General features: G+C 42.1%; 1 protein-coding gene across 2 annotated transcripts in view; it reads right to left on the reverse strand.

Annotated features, from left to right (window-relative positions):
• Positions 1-225: 225 nt before the first annotated feature.
• FLCN (folliculin) overlaps positions 226-21,122 on the reverse strand; it is a 195,032-nt gene continuing 174,135 nt past the window's right edge. For both annotated transcript variants that reach the window (XM_085628926.1, XM_085628927.1), the window contains exon 12: positions 226-1,894. In XM_085628926.1, the coding sequence (XP_085485052.1) occupies positions 1,693-1,894 (202 nt within the window). In that variant the 3' untranslated portion in view covers positions 226-1,692. The remainder of the gene's footprint in view (positions 1,895-21,122) is intronic.

Here is a 21,122-nt window from a genome sequence, read left to right on the forward strand (position 1 = left end):
AATACAAATCACTGTTTATACTAATGTTAGATCACATATTTGAAACTTCTAAGCTTGTTAAAAATATTGCACAACAATGCACAGGATGTCTTTCATTCCTAAAAGGGCCACGGTAAATTATAAGACTAGCTAGCAGCTGTCAGTTTAAGCTATGATACAGTGCAAGTTTTGGAAATCAAACCATAAAGTATATTCTGTAAACAACAGATACAATGCATCAAGTCGTTTCATTTTACCATACTATACTGTAACATTTTAATTTCTCATGTAACACTCCACAAAATGAAATCCAACGAGGGTATTGTTTAAGCAGTCATAATGCAAACAATGATGCACATTTGCAGTCCTGTAAATCTAACTATGTTTGATGCTGGGGACACAGAGCCACGATTTCTTCAAGTTTTCTGTTTGCAGAGTAAGCGTCTGGACCACTTCCAAAAGCCACATTGTGATGGGGTATGTATTGGTTCAGGTCCATGGCAATTCTTTTGGATATGATGCAATCAAATTCTTGTTGTCAAACAAGATTTTGTAATAGTGCTTCTGAAGTAAAGAAAACTATGACGTCAAGATATACAGCATTACACAAACAGTTAGACTTACATTGAAAATGAAATGGTCGGATTGGTTGGGGGAAAACATATTTCTTACTTTTATCATAGACTGCGTTTAGCTAGTCTAATTTCTACTATTAATAAGCTTAGACTTTCAGATTTATTTCCACCAGTGTCTACCTTTAAAAAACAGACAAATAATAGAAAATGTTAGGATCACTAAAGCTCCAAACGTAGCATGAACTTTCAAATGGTTGGTAGCACTAATTTTGATCCCATTCCAGTTACATATATGTCAAAGGCTGTGAATAATCCTAGGAGAGAAAACGGTAAGTGGGGAAGTTTGCCAAACAAAATGCTCACACTTATTTCACAATCAAAACATAATAAGATTTGGAAAGCAATTATATATCTCAGCTTAAGCGAATACTGTACAAAAACAGCAATGTTGGGGTTTGATCCAAAACGGTTTATCCAAATGTTTAAAACTGAGTCCCACTCACATATACAATTTTATTTGCCCCTTTGGGACCCTATCATTTGATACAGGCGCACAGTTGAGGCTTGAGAGTAGTAGCAGGAGACCAGCGCGAGAGGACTTCTTTTCTGATAGAAGACAGCTTCAGTATCTTGATTATTAAAATGCTATTTCTTTACAGCTCTGTACAGTATTCTAATTTCACAGAAAATCTTTAGTATAAAAATGTTTTTACTAAGGCAGTGACGTACCAAAACAAGCCAAAGCATAACACTTGTTAAACTTTGACCGAAAGACCAATGAACTGAAATGGTATTATGGGATACACCATGCCTAAGCTTTCTCTAATCGTAAGTAGATCTTTCGTGCAATGCATATGGGAAGAAAGTGTACTTTAGACAGCTGGGGAAGGGATGTTTTTGACTAGGTTAATGAGTATTTTAATCTGAGGAACAGAAATCTAGCAAAAAAATCAGTATGGCTATTAGGCGATACAGCGACTAAATAAATAAACATGTTGTGCATTGCTAGTCTGTGTGCAGGGGTTCCTCGGACCTTCTTCTCATTTTGTGGTACGCAAGTGTATAGAAGCCGAGCAAATTTTTTGTCCCATACTTCCTCATACATTTTCGACATAGACAGAAATATCTGGGATCTTGATCAGTTCCGAGACTCCGAGCATGTAGGGCTGCGAACAGTAGACATAAGATGGGATTTGTAGGTCTTGCTTAGCCCAGTCATCCAGAACTTCAGAAGCTTGACATTGTCCTCCTCTGAGGCTCCCAGGATACTCAGCAACTTTTGGGTCTCCTCCTTGGGCCGGCCATCCACTTTAGTGAATTTAAAGAGGACCTTCACTTTGCTATTAAAGAAATAAAGATTAAATATGTCAACATATGAGAAAATAATGAAAGCAATTTCATTTAATTTCAAAAGCATACCTAAGGCAATGAAAAACTGGGCACATGTCCCAAAAACAACAATTCATTAATAGCAATCAAAATGAGCGTAAACTATTTACAGCTTTGGTATTTTTGCTGTTGCCAGAAGATTTAGGGACATTCTGAAACTAATAGATAACACTGCGGCACACACGTATTTAGTGAGTGTATTGCAACATTGCTGCTGGACTGTTGAGAATTCCCAGCCTGACAACAGGCGATAATTCAAGCATGTGAATCTATGAAAGATTCGCTGCTGGAGAACTATTTTTCATGACATGTTGAACACAGAACAACTAATGTGCTTTTTCCCCCCCAAAGATGATGATGTGAGGCCAAAGGCACGTGTATGCTATAGCTATAAACCACACAAATCATTAAAGGGAAAACCCCAGCAATCTTTTAAAAATCTTTCCTCATTTTCTATGCCTACATTTCTTTAAATCATACCTGAGAATAGTCACAGATATTTAATAAATACATAAAAAAGACATTGATATGAAGCATGGACTTCTTGACATAAACCTTTAATTCTCGATCCCGGTGCATGCTCACTCCTTCCTCTCAGTGTAAAGCGTGGGGAGTTAAGTACTTTATCTGATAGAGACTTCTAGATGCAGATTCCTTACCTTTGAATTTCCTCAGGCATCTGACAGGATCCGGAAGATTTTTTATGAGCAGTACCCCTGCTGGCCAGTAGGTGGCATTAATCGGCTGCGCCAGAAGTGTAGTCCACGTCACCTATATAGGTCTCACCTCAGCACGCTGATGTCAATTTTTTTATTTCCACATCAGCCAGCGCTGATTGAGGGAAGAGCTACCCCCTCTGTCAGTTTGTGACATTTTATTGAAATTTTTTGACTTTTTTTTTCCTCCTCCTGGTGTGTCGAGGATGACAGGTTTTAAACCCTGTGCTCCCTCACCACGCCATTTCAGTCACAGACCCACACCTTGTGTGTTTGTGTGTCTGGCGTGCGACCACGACTCCAAGTCGTGCTCCGACTGCCAGGCCATGGGGCCAAAGGATTTGAGGGAATGGTGCCTGAAGCTGCTAGTGGCCTGGCATGCGACTCCCCAGAAGTCACAGTCGAGTAGAAGTTCTCTGGATCGCTTCAGGAGTCCTAAGTCCTTTTCGTCCCACTCGAAATCGTCAGGGTACTCAGGCAAGAGGCAAAAAAAACACAAGAAGTAGAACTGTGCTTAGACTTGTCCTCGTCCGTCGGCCGACACGACGAAAGAAAATCAGCTGTTGAGGCCTGGTTCCTCAGAACTGGCACCTGGGCCAACTCATCACTTCCCCAGTTTTCTGGGGCAGGAGCAACCACCTCAAAAAGAGATTATTGAGGCCACGTGCCTCATTTTTGAGCGGCCCGACCTCTCTGGTGTGCCTTCGGATCGTGAGTGGTCAGAGGTGGCCCCATCTGGTTCCCTGCCGGCGGCTTCGATGGGCTCCCATGGATCAGGACCGTCACCGTTCAGGCCACTGCGACCTTCCCTGGCCCCAGTGCCAGCCACATTGTGATCCACGAATCCGACACAGATCCTGAGCCGCGTTGACTAACTCCGATTCAGACAGAAACCCAGTGTCCTAGGTTGGAGCCTGAGTCCTATTCCAAAGGGCGAGGCCTTGGGGAGGAATGGAAGGGGTCGCTGGAACCTTTAGGATACCAGCCTAATGAGCAGGATATGGACTAGTGTGAGGAACTGGGTGATGCCAGCGGTCTAGATACGTTTCGAGATACCCTCATGCCTTCTCCCCTTACCTTGGCTACAGAGAAGAGAGCTACATATGCAATGGTGGTGTAGAGGGCGGCTGAGGTCCTCGATTTTCAGTTGCCCTCGTGGCAGTCAAGACCAACATCTTGAAAGAGGTGCTGCAACCCGGTGTCTCCTCCTGTAAACCCCTACTCCCGTTCAACGAAACCCTCACTGACGTCCTTCTGGGGTCCTGGTCCAAACCCAGCACAGGGGCTCCTGGGAATAGAACGCTTGCCCGCTGTCACCCCCCGCTCCAGCGGCCCAAATTTCCTTACCCAATACCCTACCCTGGAGAGCTTGATGGTCCAAGCCTCCATTTCCCATGACATGTTCCCTGCCGCTCTCCTGGACAGGGAATCCAAGAGGCTGGAGAGCATGGGAAAGAAAATGTTTCTTTCACCAGCCTTGCATTGTGGTCACTGAACACCACATGCTTATTGGGCCACTATTCCCACAAGCTGTGGAAAACGGTTGCCTAAGTGCTACCACAGGTCCCAGAGGAGGCCCAGGCCATTCTCTCCTAAGCAATTACAGAGGAAAGAGAGACAGCGCAGTTCACAATATGCTGCGGCTTGGACACAACTGACTGCTGGGCAGAGCAGTTTTGTCGACAGTGGCTCCCAAATGCCATGCCTGGCCGAGTACTTCTGGCTTTTCAGGGGATGTCCACCTCCCCAACAATATCAGGGAGAAATCACAACTCGGAGGAGAGTTTACAGGTGGGAGAAGAAGAGAAGAACTCTATCTATAACCTATCTACTCGTACTCTTTCACAGGAAGAGACATCATTACTACAGAAAGGGTTATCATTCATACCCACTGTTAAACCCGATATTGGCCAAACGAAGCTGGAGATGCTACAACTATTTCGAAAGATGCGCCTGAAAGTATTCTTTTTTAACAAAGAAGATGTTGCAATGATCAACTATTCGGGGCTAAAGAACCCCTCTACGTTCTTCCCTGCTGCCGAGTTAGTGCCAATAGAGTTGCTTACCTTTGAAAAAAACGTTATGAGAGACCTGAATATACTGGATCAAAAGAAGATCTATACTAAATGGAACTTGACTAAAAATGAGAAAACAGCCTTGGAGAGACTTATGGTGAATGAAGATATTATCATCAAGCCTGCGGACAAGGGCGGCGCCATTGTGATCTTACAACGAGAAAAATATGAATCTGAAGTCGAACGACAACTGACTCAAGAGGAACACTATAAACGGTCTGATGAAGACTTTGTACATTTGATAAAATATAAACTCATCGCCTTGGTAAATACTGGAGAAGAAGAAGGGTGGCTGTCTAAAAAAGAAGCTCAATATCTGATTAACAATAATCGAAGAACACCATTACTTTACGTCCTCCCAAAAGTTCATAAGGACCTCGAGAACCCTCCCGGAAGACCAATTATTTCTGGAGTGAACTCCATTCTTGAAAGACCCGCTAAGTATGTCGACACTTTCTTAAAACCTTTAGTGAGAGACACTGTTAGTTATATTAAAGATACAATGCAAGCGATTACACTCTTGGAAGGACAACCCTTTGAAGAACAAGAAGAATATTTGGTTACGCTTGATATTGTCAGATTATATACGAACATTCCGCAGGAACAAGGGTTGGAGGCAATTGAGTTTTTTCTGGAGAAACGCGAACGTCCTCATAATGTCCCCACGGCTTTTATACGACAAATGGCGGAAATATGTTTGAAATACAACTTCTTTACCTTCAATGGATCCCAATTTGTTCAAATAAAAGGAGCGGCAATGGGATGTCCATTCGCGCCGGAAATGGCCATAACGTTTATGGCATTATTTGAAGACAGGTGGATCTACACCAATAACCCATATGACGGCCACATTAAAATGTGGTACCGTTATATCGATGATGTTTTTATGCTATGGCGTGGGTCTAAAGAACAACTCCTGGAATTTCTAAAGTGGGTCAACAACAGAAACAGGGACATTCAATTTACTGTCAATTATGACAAAACTGAGATGAACTTTCTAGACCTGATGATAAAACATGAAGGAGGAAGCCTATACACGACCATATATAAGAAAAAAATAGACAGAAACACCATACTCCATTTTTCCAGCTTTCATCAACGCAATCTTCTGGAAAACCTGCCCTTCAGCCAGTTTCTGAGAATAAAACGTAACTGTATGAAGAAGGAGGATTACTTTGATAATGCAAATGCCCTCATGGACAAATTGGTCGAGAGGCAATATCCAAAGAAGCTTCTGAAGAGGGCCATGAAGAGGGCGTGGTATATCCCTAGGGAAACATTATTGGTACCCAAAGAACGAGGGGATGACCTACCTCTCGTCTGAGTTACCACCTTCTCAGGATGCACCAGTGAGATGAAGAAAATAGTACGTAAAAACTGGTCCACCGTCAAAGCCCTGGAACCTCTACAAAATCTTCCAATCTTTGCACTTAAGAAAAATAAAAGCTTAAAAGACAAATTAGTGCATGCCGACACAGCTAAGAAAGAAATCACCCAACCAATTCGAACGCTGCTTACTTTACCACCTATCAGGGGTCATCGAAGATGTGGCAATTGTTCCTAGTGTGAAAGCACAATAGAAGGCTCGATTTTTACGCATGGAAATAAATTTGTAAAACATGAGACTTTCACGAATTGCAACACGCATAATGTGATACATTGTGCCATTTGTCCATGCCTTAAAGTATATGTTGGAAAAACAACCCAAGCTATTAAGACACGAATGACCCAGCACCGTTCCAGGATTTGATGCAAGACCATTAGTGCACCGATGGTCACACATTGCCTTGAACGTCAGCACAGTCCCAATGATATAAAATAGGCTGTGCTCAAGCATGTGTCTGGAGGAAATGTTGACACCCTCCTATCCAGATTTGAAGCTAAAACCATCATGTATTTAAATACTATTGATAATGGATTGAATGAACGCAGTGAGCTTAATCACTGGGTTTGAGTAAGCTTCTCTACAGTTCTCTTTCCTTCCGTTCCGTTTTAATTTATTTACAATGTAAAGAAAATATGCGTGTATTTTACCATCATTCTATTATGAGCAGGGTAGCAATCATGGTAGCATTCATGACACGAGTGGTGTTGTAGAAGTTAGATTATAAGTTCCTTCAAATTTTTGCTTTAAATCTGCGGACGATAAATAAATCCAACAGCTATGCATGCTTATGAATTTTTAAGTAGTCTTAGACATGACAAGCAATTACGTAGATTATAAGTTCCTTCAAATTTTTGTTTTAAATCTGCCAACGATAAATAAATCCAACAGCTATGCATGCTTATGAATTTTTAAGTAGTCTTAGACATGACAAGCAATTACGTAGTTTTTTTGCTTGTTGAAGTTTGACTGAATAAAGTTCATTGTATTAGCGTCTGGCTTCATAGCAACGTACGGGTACTACGTCAGAGTAGAACCGCCCCCCACCCCTTCCCGGTTCTAGAACCCGGAAAGACTTTGTTGACTTTTCCGGTGTGTCTGCAGGAACGCTTGCCTTTAGAGCACAAATAAAAGGAAGCCGTATTTTGTGGCGCCCCAAAGATTGACTCTACGCTAGAAGATCAAAAAATAAGACGCGCCCAGAGAGAGCACGGCGACTTGCAGCTGGCCCGTTGTGGCCCGTTCATAGATACTGTAGAAGCCGTCCCCCGGCAAACGAAGGTAAAGAGTGCGTGCCTTAATAATAAGTACCACACTGGGGTCTAAAGGGCAGCCACACGCTCTGTTTGTATGTACATCGGAGAGGTGGTTGGTTCTCTTACGGCTCCCGATATTTAAAGGTAACAGCGATATATAATCTGCGCGAGGCACAGAAAATTAATGCTTTCCCACTGTGCGCCCACAAAACTTTTTCTGCACACCTTCTCGATGTCTTTTGCTACCTCCCCCTAGCGTCTTCCTCCACCTCAGGCACTCTGTGGGTGTAGGATCGAGAGGTTAACATCTTTAAAATAATTTTTTTTTTAAAACACTAAAAAACAGTAATGAGACCAGCATCAAAACTCATGATAGTCAGTATATTTTTCTGTCCTTTTTCTTGTTTTAGTTTAAAGATCCTTCCTCGACTAAGCGAGTTACGGATCCGGAAATCCTTTGAATACAGAAGAGGTACGTAACACTCCTAGCTAAACACAATCATTCATTTGTAAATATTCCTCACAATTTTAAAAGTCCTGATTAGTATTTGTATCTTTTATACAAATAGATATCACCAGTCCTTCGTATAAATATATCTACCCTGATGAAGACCTCTGAGATAAGAAGTGCCATGCAGAAGGTCGAAACGCGTTGGTTATGTTCATGATGAGGCGAGCCTAAGAGAACCCAGAACAAATCGAAGTCAAGTCGTTGCGATTACCTGCAAATCATTTAATACGGTCTTGCAGACCTGGTTTCTAGACTCAGAGGCCACCCCCCCTTTTCTTTTTGGCATTTAAAAAGAATATTGTACGGTGAGGACCGCATGAAAAGGAGTCCCTGTACTCCCGTTTAAGAAGAGCGTAGGACTTTCCTTTGCACACGAACTCTTAGAACTTGATGGTTGTTAAAGTGTATAAGTATCTCTTTCGTGTTGACCACACAATTTATTTGTTATTGTGTACATATGTAAGTTTGTGTTTATGTAATTCTTTTTGTGCTTTTTCCTTTTTTGAATGTATTGCAAATTGTACTGAGCACCTAGTAACTGTTTAAGTAGGCGCTGCATAGGAACAACATGTCGTGATGGAATACATATAATAGACTCGCATTTAATTGCAACCCAGGGGTACATAAAAAATCCATCTGGTAAGCTCAATTTTGTACCATCTATGGTGTCAGAGGTAACATTATTTGATTACAGGCTTCTGTTGCAACATGCCCTTCAATGGCACCCGTCTCTACGAAGACAAGGCAGACTCAGCACTGGTGTGCTTTAAGAACTTGCGATCAAGTCATTGGGTTTCTGGGCTGCCCATCATCCCCAGTCTGCCCTTCACTCCTTTTGTGGCCACGAATGGAACTTTCAACCGTGCCAACCCTATCCCAGCCACCGAGCTGCGCAAGCTTTCCAGCCTCTGTATGGAGGAGATCATTACAGAAAACGGGGTAACCCAATCTGGTCAAGGACCTGGGTAATGTACGTTACAAAAAACAGCGGTCCTAGACCTATACTTAGAATAAATTTAATCAAAATACTTTGTTTTTTATGATTCAGTTAACCATATCATTAAATGAGGTAAACAGCATAAAGAAGCAGAAAAACGACCTTGAAAAGAATTTACCATATATTTATTCAGTAATATTTTTAGATAAAAAGCCATATGTATTATTTTAATTACATGAATCAATCAAAGGAGGTTGCACCAGAGGAAGGTGTGCAGTGAAAAAAGAGAGGGTGCTCAAGTGTAAAGAGATAAAGAAGAAGAATACTTCAACACATTATCAGAAATTTAATATGTCAAGGCAGGGAGGAACGGTTACAAGTCACCGTCCTAGCTAGTCTGTCCCAATGGCATTCATGTAAACTTGACTTTTGTTTCAATACAGAAATCAATTCCGAAGTAGCACATTAAGAAGGGTATTTCGGGTACAGACTAAATACAAAAGGGGCGTCGACGTTTCGATCCGACTTTCGACCATAAGGGAAATTAGACAGCCTCGGTCTTGCGGATCTTCATCAGGACTTGGCCTGGGCAACCTAAAAGGCAATTGGTGCCGATTAGTAGGTCGTTGCATTAAAAAGGGGGTGGTTAAAATCAATGAAAAAGTATACAAGGGCTCACCTATCAATTTAGGGTGAGTAGCGAAATCCACGGTTCATACATGGAGTCCAATAGAACGAGTTCTATAATCCAAACTAAAAGAAATCAATGTAAGATCAGCTAAAGTAATAAACTTCTAACTATAACAAGGAAATACATTGAATTAAATTTAATTAATTAAATACCTTGACAGCGAATGTCCAAGAGTTAACCACCAGAGTCTTCAAGGGACGAATACAGCCAACTGTATAAACAGAGAGGGAGCTAAGTTGTAGTCTCTGTGCATGTGAAGTGCTGCGATTTCCATACTTTACTCAATGGAAAAACAAGTAAGGCCCATGGAATCACACTGCCACAGTAAAACAACCGGACCATCAATTATATTAGAAACGGGGCCAGAAGGATAATAAAGGCTTAAATCACATAACGCTCGACACTAGGTGTATACAGTGCTCAGAGGACGCCTGAATGCCAATAAGAAGCGGCGTACTTAGGCCAAAGACGAAGGAAGTATATCGGTTACATGTCATACAAAGAGCCGGCATATTCAACCTGAGCGTATTTGACACGGAGGTCCTACGCGTCACGGCCGCGTCTAGATCAAAACATCATAGTGATCCCAGGGTCGGAAAGTTACTTACTGTTCCAAATTCAAGATTAGGCGGACAACTGGGGTTCCTTAGATTATTTAGTTTGAGCGCGGCTAGCCAGTACGCGGTCGTCACCATGAAATCAGGCACAATTGAAGCGGGAGGTGGACGGTGTTCACGTAAGTTATAACGTTACCGGCAACGTCAGGCAGTGCGTGACCGGTGTGAGAATGGGAAGGGAGGAAAGACTCCCGGAATAATACCGAGTGACAGAGCAAGGTCAAAATATTTACAAAATATTTACAAACTTAATAATAGCGATATTACAACAGAGTATACAGTGTTATAATTACATAAAAGACATGAGCATAGAATTATACACGTATTAGATAGACATCATAATATGGATGATGTGACAGAACACACAGTCTTGAAATTGCATGAAGGCCATGAACCTGGAATATTTTCAACATGGAATAGTTAAACAGACAATGAAAAAGCCGGTGATTGACACTAGAGCCCTAATGTCTGAACCAGCCAGATGTAGTACAAGAGTGATACAATACAATTAGTAATTTGTGAGTACTGAGACCTGTCTGCTGATCTCTTCAAATTCGTTAAGGCCTCGGGTTACTGTGTTTAGAGAGTGTATCCATTTGCACTCGCGTTTATTGAGGGTTATGCTGAAATCTCCCCCTCTGGGATTGGGGCTTACCTTTTCTATGACCCACCATTGAAAACTATTGGCCGCATGGTCGAATAGCATAAAATGCTCCACTAAGGGGGCACCCTGTACTTTGCATCGAATACGGCTACAGTGTTGTAGTATACGGCACTTGACTTTCTGTATGGTTTGCCCAACATAGATGAAACCGCAAGGGCATTGGATTGCATAAATCACGCCGCTCGTATTACAATTACTGTGTTCCTTTAAGCTGTACGTGCACCCATTGTATGTAAAGTCAGTTATTTCTTTAGACATAGAGCAGGCCTTGCAAGTACCACACTTATGGTGACCATTAATAGGTGGGAGACCCCATAAAGTCGTCTGTGCATGGATCGTAGGAGTGTCTAACATAGATTTAACCACATTGTCCCTAATATTTTTGGCTTTCTTGAAAGCATGTAGGGGGAGTGGTATGTTTCTTAACTCATCGGAAACCAGGTGCCAATGTTTGTTGATTGCCTTCTTAATAGCGTTACTCTTCGTATTAAAGGTAGTAACACAAACAAGGCGGTCGTCGTTATTCTCCATTCTGACCTTTGGGCTCAACAAAAGGTCCCTAGGGTTGTGCCATGCCCTTTTGCGTGCCTTTTTTAGCAATCTAACGGGGTAACCTCGTTCACTTAGTCTCGCGAGAAGACCTGCTGACTCCTCAAGGAAGTCCTCCTTTTTGGAACAGTTTCTCCTAAGCCTTAGGAACTGGCCAAAGGGCAAATTATCCCTCAAGTTACGTGGGTGGTGACTTGTATATCTCAACAGAGTATTTCGTTCACTGTTTTTCCTATACAGACTAGTGTACAGTTTATCAGATTGAGCATTTATGTTAATATCCAAGAAGTGGATAGTTTCCCTGCTGAAGTCAAGGGAAAACTGGATATCCGGGGAGCAGGTGTTAAGCCAATGATGAAAATCTATCAATTGTGCCTCATCCCCTTTCCAAATCATTAGGACGTCGTCTATATAACGACGCCACAGCGTGATGCAATCTCTGTGTGGGTTGTACTCATTAAGGACAAAGCATTGTTCGTATTCATGCATGTATATAATTGCTAGATTCGGAGCGAAGCTAGCGCCCATAGCCACGCCTTTAGTTTGCAGATAGTAGTCCCCCAGAAATGTAAAATAGTTGCGTGTCATGGCAATTCTGAGAAGCTCAATGATGAATTCAGTAGGGACCCTGTGTGGTGTGGTACGGTTGTTCAGTACTGACTCAATACATGTGAGGGCGGTGTCCTGTGGGATATTAGTGTACAGAGATGTTATATCCATTGTAACCAAGATGTCAGTCGTGGGGTCATGTTGACGCACATCAACTAACTGAATTGTTTGCATTGTGTCTCTTAGGTATGTAGATGTGTTTTCAGCGATGGGTTTTAGGAACACATCAACATATTTGCAAAGGGGCTCCAGAATGGAGCCACAACCGGAGATTATCGGTCTACCAGGTGGACACTCCATCCGCTTATGTATTTTAGGTAGAGTGTAGATGGTAGGTGTACGGGGATGTTTATTATTTAGGTATTCATACTCAGGTTTTTTGAGAATACCTAATTCCAAAGCCTCTTGTGTGGTACGTCTGATTATGTTAGTGATTTCTTGGGTGGGGTCCCTTCTAAGTTTTTTATAGTTACCTACCACAGATAGTTGTGCGAGAATCTCTTTCTTGTAATCCTCCACATTTTGCACCACAATTGCACCACCCTTGTCCGCTGGTTTTATGACTATTTTGGTGTTGGTTTTAAGGGAATCCAACCCCTCCCGTTCTGATTTGCTGATGTTGTACTTGACATATTGTCGGTTCGACAATATTTTATCCACATCCCTCAATACCACCTGCTCAAAAGCTATAAGTTTGTGAGATAGTAAATGGGTCGGGGGGTTGAATTTCGAAGGAGGTCTTAATCCACTGCCAGAGAAAATAGGGTTGAATGGGATTTTTTGAAAATAGTGCTTCAATCTAATCTTCCTAAAGAATTGATGAAGTTCTACCTTAAGATTAAAATCATTAGGTAGATTGGTTGGCACAAAAGAGAGACCTTTTTGCAGAACTATTTGTTCATTAGGTTTTAATGTATAGGAAGAGAGGTTAACTACAGGGTTGACGGGTTCATAAGTTACCATCTGTAGTGCTGACGGCGTGTCTGTATCTCTCCGTGGTTCTCCTGTTGGAACTGCACCTGTTTGTTTTGTCTCCCTCTGCCTCTGTTCCACCCTTGGCTCCTGTTCCCCCTGGATCTGCCCCAGGGGCGTGCACGGCCTCGCTGTCCCCACCATTGGTCCTCTGCTAAAAAAGGGGTCGTAGGGGCCTGCTGTTCAGTGTATGGGTGGCCTAGAGTTGATGTAGATGTACTGGGACCTGGCCTTTCAGTGTCGCTATCCGAACCACTTCCTAGTGATGATCCAGAGAAGGTGGTGTACCTCCTATAGCCGCCTCTCCCTCTACTCGAGAAAGTGCCCTGATATTCCCTCGTGTAGTAACCTTCCTGTAAGTATGGATACGTGTTTTTCTTTTCATAAAATTTGATGTCCCTAGCTACCTTGTCCAATTTAGTGGCCTGGGTGTAGATGTCAAAATCACGTATTGTTTTCTCTAGCCTTTCTAGAGCCTCCTTAGCATTAACGAGGGCTCTGTCCTCTGAGATCTCCTTTTTGAGGTCAAGGATCTCTCTAGTCAGACGTTCCACTTCCTCAACAGCTGTTTCAATCCCCAACACCATCCAATGTCTAGAACAATTGTTGGACACAAAACTAAAATTCTCTTTGAATTTGGGGTTGTCTAGAAAAATTGCAGGCTCGTTCCTGATTTGTAAACCCACTGGTATCACATTAGTTTGCAAGTATTTGGTCAGAGTATGTCCATGAAGTCTAGTTCTAATAAGTTTCTTCTCGAGTCTCTCTAATTTCGATATCTTTTCATTAAGTGTCAAATCTATGCTCGGGGTAGCTCCACCCAGGAAAGTGCCACCTCCCTGTGCCTGTAAGAGCTTTTCTACGTAATCCTCACTATAGGATAAAGTTTCTTTATCAGACATAATAAATTCAATTTGCAACAATAAATTCTTACAAAATCACAAAATAGTAAATAATTCTTAGAAAACACAATCAATCAATAAACCAATTAACATTTTAACAAACAAAAAACCCTCGCAGGACTTGCCTGCACAAAGGTGATCATTACAGAAAACGGGGTAACCCAATCTGGTCAAGGACCTGGGTAATGTACGTTACAAAAAACAGCGGTCCTAGACCTATACTTAGAATAAATTTAATCAAAATACTTTGTTTTTTATGATTCAGTTAACCATATCATTAAATGAGGTAAACAGCATAAAGAAGCAGAAAAACGACCTTGAAAAGAATTTACCATATATTTATTCAGTAATATTTTTAGATAAAAAGCCATATGTATTATTTTAATCACATGAATCAATCAAAGGAGGTTGCACCAGAGGAAGGTGTGCAGTGAAAAAAGAGAGGGTGCTCAAGTGTAAAGAGATAAAGAAGAAGAATACTTCAACACATTATCAGAAATTTAATATGTCAAGGCAGGGAGGAACGGTTACAAGTCACCGTCCTAGCTAGTCTGTCCCAATGGCATTCATGTAAACTTGACTTTTGTTTCAATACAGAAATCAATTCCGAAGTAGCACATTAAGAAGGGTATTTCGGGTACAGACTAAATACAAAAGGGGCGTCGACGTTTCGATCCGACTTTCGACCATAAGGGAAATTAGACAGCCTCGGTCTTGCGGATCTTCATCAGGACTTGGCCTGGGCAACCTAAAAGGCAATTGGTGCCGATTAGTAGGTCGTTGCATTAAAAAGGGGGTGGTTAAAATCAATGAAAAAGTATACAAGGGCTCACCTATCAATTTAGGGTGAGTAGCGAAATCCACGGTTCATACATGGAGTCCAATAGAACGAGTTCTATAATCCAAACTAAAAGAAATCAATGTAAGATCAGCTAAAGTAATAAACTTCTAACTATAACAAGGAAATACATTGAATTAAATTTAATTAATTAAATACCTTGACAGCGAATGTCCAAGAGTTAACCACCAGAGTCTTCAAGGGACGAATACAGCCAACTGTATAAACAGAGAGGGAGCTAAGTTGTAGTCTCTGTGCATGTGAAGTGCTGCGATTTCCATACTTTACTCAATGGAAAAACAAGTAAGGCCCATGGAATCACACTGCCACAGTAAAACAACCGGACCATCAATTATATTAGAAACGGGGCCAGAAGGATAATAAAGGCTTAAATCACATAACGCTCGACACTAGGTGTATACAGTGCTCAGAGGACGCCTGAATGCCAATAAGAAGCGGCGTACTTAGGCCAAAGACGAAGGAAGTATATCGGTTACATGTCATACAAAGAGCCGGCATATTCAACCTGAGCGTATTTGACACGGAGGTCCTACGCGTCACGGCCGCGTCTAGATCAAAACATCATAGTGATCCCAGGGTCGGAAAGTTACTTACTGTTCCAAATTCAAGATTAGGCGGACAACTGGGGTTCCTTAGATTATTTAGTTTGAGCGCGGCTAGCCAGTACGCGGTCGTCACCATGAAATCAGGCACAATTGAAGCGGGAGGTGGACGGTGTTCACGTAAGTTATAACGTTACCGGCAACGTCAGGCAGTGCGTGACCGGTGTGAGAATGGGAAGGGAGGAAAGACTCCCGGAATAATACCGAGTGACAGAGCAAGGTCAAAATATTTACAAAATATTTACAAACTTAATAATAGCGATATTACAACAGAGTATACAGTGTTATAATTACATAAAAGACATGAGCATAGAATTATACACGTATTAGATAGACATCATAATATGGATGATGTGACAGAACACACAGTCTTGAAATTGCATGAAGGCCATGAACCTGGAATATTTTCAACATGGAATAGTTAAACAGACAATGAAAAAGCCGGTGATTGACACTAGAGCCCTAATGTCTGAACCAGCCAGATGTAGTACAAGAGTGATACAATACAATTAGTAATTTGTGAGTACTGAGACCTGTCTGCTGATCTCTTCAAATTCGTTAAGGCCTCGGGTTACTGTGTTTAGAGAGTGTATCCATTTGCACTCGCGTTTATTGAGGGTTATGCTGAAATCTCCCCCTCTGGGATTGGGGCTTACCTTTTCTATGACCCACCATTGAAAACTATTGGCCGCATGGTCGAATAGCATAAAATGCTCCACTAAGGGGGCACCCTGTACTTTGCATCGAATACGGCTACAGTGTTGTAGTATACGGCACTTGACTTTCTGTATGGTTTGCCCAACATAGATGAAACCGCAAGGGCATTGGATTGCATAAATCACGCCGCTCGTATTACAATTACTGTGTTCCTTTAAGCTGTACGTGCACCCATTGTATGTAAAGTCAGTTATTTCTTTAGACATAGAGCAGGCCTTGCAAGTACCACACTTATGGTGACCATTAATAGGTGGGAGACCCCATAAAGTCGTCTGTGCATGGATCGTAGGAGTGTCTAACATAGATTTAACCACATTGTCCCTAATATTTTTGGCTTTCTTGAAAGCATGTAGGGGGAGTGGTATGTTTCTTAACTCATCGGAAACCAGGTGCCAATGTTTGTTGATTGCCTTCTTAATAGCGTTACTCTTCGTATTAAAGGTAGTAACACAAACAAGGCGGTCGTCGTTATTCTCCATTCTGACCTTTGGGCTCAACAAAAGGTCCCTAGGGTTGTGCCATGCCCTTTTGCGTGCCTTTTTTAGCAATCTAACGGGGTAACCTCGTTCACTTAGTCTCGCGAGAAGACCTGCTGACTCCTCAAGGAAGTCCTCCTTTTTGGAACAGTTTCTCCTAAGCCTTAGGAACTGGCCAAAGGGCAAATTATCCCTCAAGTTACGTGGGTGGTGACTTGTATATCTCAACAGAGTATTTCGTTCACTGTTTTTCCTATACAGACTAGTGTACAGTTTATCAGATTGAGCATTTATGTTAATATCCAAGAAGTGGATAGTTTCCCTGCTGAAGTCAAGGGAAAACTGGATATCCGGGGAGCAGGTGTTAAGCCAATGATGAAAATCTATCAATTGTGCCTCATCCCCTTTCCAAATCATTAGGACGTCGTCTATATAACGACGCCACAGCGTGATGCAATCTCTGTGTGGGTTGTACTCATTAAGGACAAAGCATTGTTCGTATTCATGCATGTATATAATTGCTATATTCGGAGCGAAGCTAGCGCCCATAGCCACGCCTTTAGTTTGCAGATAGTAGTCCCCCAGAAATGTAAAATAGTTGCGTGTCATGGCAATTCTGAGAAGCTCAATGATGAATTCAGTAGGGACCCTGTGTGGTGTGGTACGGTTGTTCAGTACTGACTCAATACATGTGAGGGCGGTGTCCTGTGGGATATTAGTGTACAGAGATGTTATATCCATTGTAACCAAGATGTCAGTCGTGGGGTCATGTTGACGCCCATCAACTAACTGAATTGTTTGCATTGTGTCTCTTAGGTATGTAGATGTGTTTTCAGCGATGGGTTTTAGGAACACATCAACATATTTCTAATATAATTGATGGTCCGGTTGTTTTACTGTGTCAGTGTGATTCCATGGGCCTTACTTGTTTTTCCATTGAGTAAAGTATGGAAATCGCAGCACTTCACATGCACAGAGACTACAACTTAGCTCCCTCTCTGTTTATACAGTTGGCTGTATTCGTCCCTTGAAGACTCTGGTGGTTAACTCTTGGACATTCGCTGTCAAGGTATTTAATTAATTAAATTTAATTCAATGTATTTCCTTGTTATAGTTAGAAGTTTATTACTTTAGCTGATCTTACATTGATTTCTTTTAGTTTGGATTATAGAACTCGTTCTATTGGACTCCATGTATGAACCGTGGATTTCGCTACTCACCCTAAATTGATAGGTGAGCCCTTGTATACTTTTTCATTGATTTTAACCACCCCCTTTTTAATGCAACGACCTACTAATCGGCACCAATTGCCTTTTAGGTTGCCCAGGCCAAGTCCTGATGAAGATCCGCAAGACCGAGTCTGTCTAATTTCCCTTATGGTCGAAAGTCGGATCGAAACGTCGACGCCCCTTTTGTATTTAGTCTGTACCCGAAATACCCTTCTTAATGTGCTACTTCGGAATTGATTTCTGTATTGAAACAAAAGTCAAGTTTACATGAATGCCATTGGGACAGACTAGCTAGGACGGTGACTTGTAACCGTTCCTCCCTGCCTTGACATATTAAATTTCTGATAATGTGTTGAAGTATTCTTCTTCTTTATCTCTTTACACTTGAGCACCCTCTCTTTTTTCACTGCACACCTTCCTCTGGTGCAACCTCCTTTGATTGATTCATGTGATTAAAATAATACATATGGCTTTTTATCTAAAAATATTACTGAATAAATATATGGTAAATTCTTTTCAAGGTCGTTTTTCTGCTTCTTTATGCTGTTTACCTCATTTAATGATATGGTTAACTGAATCATAAAAAACAAAGTATTTTGATTAAATTTATTCTAAGTATAGGTCTAGAATCTGTATGGAGGAGGGCGTGGTTCCTACCAGCCTCGTGGGTCGGGTAGCCAGCTGTCTGGTCCTACCAACACCCCCCTGGCATCTACAGCCTCCAAACCATCTTAATCTTTCCGTTTTAAATCATGTGCATTCAGTTGGTGGCAAGATCCGCCATCACCTCCACCACTGGCAGGCCACAACATCGGACTCTTGGGTTATGAAGATCATCCGAAGGCGCTACTCCCTCCTCTTTGAGAATATCCTTCCTCCATACCTCCATCTTACAACCAGCTGATGGAGGATCGTTTGTCCCTGCTCCGCGAGGAAGTCATGGCTCCCTTGTTCAAGGCAGCCATAGAGAAAGTTCTGGTGCCAGAAGTAGGCTGCGGTTACTAGTCTAGCTACTTTCTTGTCCCCAAAAAAGGACAAAAGTCATTGTCTAATCCTAGATCTCTGAACCCTCAACTACTTTCTCAAAAAGGAGAAGATCAAGATGCTCACACTGGCTCAGGTCTTGTCTGCCCTGGACACAGGAGACTGGATGGTAGTGTTGGGCCTATTTCCAAATTCCAGTCCTGACTGGCCATCAGCGCTACCTTTGGTTTACAGTAGGCCACAAGCATTTTCAGTTCACTGTGCTCCCTTTTCGCCTTACCATCGGCCCTTGGGTGTTCACCAAAGTGATCGCAGTGGTCGATGGGCACTGATTAAATCTAATTAATCTGTGCTTGGTCCCTGCTCCACAGAAAGGATCGAAAATTACATTTGGTGAGCACTTCCAAAAGGTGGCTACCAAGTAGAGGGACGCTGCAGCCAACAAATGGTAAGCAATGGGAGGGCTCCAAACCCTTTTTGTAAACAAGCATTTACAATGCAATAGGTCTCACATTTTCAAAACTTTAACCTATTGGTATTGTAAATGACAATATGTTTTGATACTGCAGGTTTTTTTAAACACATAAATAAAAGGCATTGTCACTTACAATGCAAATAGCTCAAAATCTCGCAAATGCGAGACCTATCGCATTGCAAATGCTTGTTTAGCTTTGAGTGTTGTTGGGTAAAATGAAGCGAGTGGTCGGCCCTTTGATATCTCCTACTTACATTCTTGCATTGCTTATGGGTGTCCTCTCTTAAAAGTTCATGTTGGGTTTCATTCAAGCATTAACATTTAAACCCCTCACCTACATGCAGAACTATTCGCTCTCTGCCCCCCTAGCCCCATTCGCCACTGCACTGGCCCATCTCTCCCATGGCGGCTGCCGCTGCCCCAGCCCTCAGTCTGCATCTCGTTCCCTTGTAAGAAGTTTCACCACCCCATTTCCTTCTTCCCACTCCCTCACTCCTCTTGTTCATTCACTGACTGATTCAGGCAGCAGCCTCTATCGTTCGAGCCGCAGAGGCTCATGGAGTGTAAGGCTGGCCCTGTTTGCCTGCAGGTTGTGCCCCCCCCTCACAGCTTCGTTTCTGTCTCTGCAGGGTGTGTGTGTCGTGTACAACACAGGCATTGGTGTAAATATGTTCATAAAGATGTGTGTCTCCATCTTTGAAGATTGTGTGTAGGAGGGTGTGTGATGATGTCTGCTTTATCAGTGCATTGTTTCAGAGGCTGAGCAAGGTGTCTCTGCAGTGTCTGTGTGCACAACATAGGAGTTGGTGTAAATATGTCCATAGGGTGCGTGTCTCTATCTTTGAAGGTTGTGTGTAGGAGGGTGGGTGGCATATCTGCTTTATCAGTGCGTTGTTTCGGGAAGTTGTATTTCTGTGCAGGGTGTCTCTGCTGGACGCTTGTGTGTACCATGCAAGATCGACGATTGTGTGTCATGGTGGTTATGTCTTTCTTTAAAGGGTGGTGTGTATGTGTTTGCAGGGTCTCTCAAAGGGTGGTAGAGAGAGGGGGAGAGAGAGACAGACAGACAGAGAGAAAGAGTGTGAAATTAGTGCCCCCCCCCCCCCCCATTCCCCCAGCGCATTATGTTCCCTGCTGTACAAAGATCTTTACGATCTGGAAACAACCGCTGCTCTCGGAAGACTCTGCTCCGTTCTTCGCTGTCGCAGCGAAAATAGGAGTGAAAGGGGAAATTAGAGAAAAGATGGTAAGATGACATAAAAGAGAAATGAGAGGATAAATTAAAGCAGCACTGTCATAAAAACAAAAGAGGAATAGTAAAGAAAATTAAAAAGAGTTCCTAAAAAATATAGGAAGGGAAGGAGAAACCATAAACCAAAAGACAAGAGAGAAGATGTGCAGAAAAAGGGAAAAGAATGCGCATTTAAAGTAATATAGAAGCTGATCTGAATGTTGCTGGATAAAATGTGACGGTGAAGGTCCCATATTATAACCTCACTGAGAAAGCTGAGTGGGTTCATGCTGCCAAAGAAGCGATTTTATGTCATTTATTAATCAAAGTTTGGAGTCATCGTCCTGCATACGTGGGTAATATGCACTTTGCATGAATCTACGTGTAACCTTTGTATCACAGGTTCCAATTTTAGTGCACTAGCTCCACACTAGAAGAGCAGTGATAGTATGATCTCTATACCAGCAGAATCCTGGGGTTAAAACTAAAAAATAAATACAACAAATAGCAATGCGTTTGTTCCGGCCATCTTATTGATTTAGGTAGTGTGTGGGACAAGGAAATGTCTTAACAGATCAAGTATATTTCAGTTACTTTTGCCTTCTTTTTATCCTGCCGTGGGCCATATTGTACTTCTGTAGACCATATAAACACAGTCTAAATATTTCCTTTCATAGTATAGCTTGTGCTACTATCTAGCACATCATCTATGAATGTCCCTTG

The sequence above is a fragment of the Triturus cristatus genome, chromosome 10 (assembly GCF_964204655.1).
Source record: "Triturus cristatus chromosome 10, aTriCri1.1, whole genome shotgun sequence".
NCBI classification, from domain to species: Eukaryota; Metazoa; Chordata; class Amphibia; order Caudata; family Salamandridae; genus Triturus; species Triturus cristatus.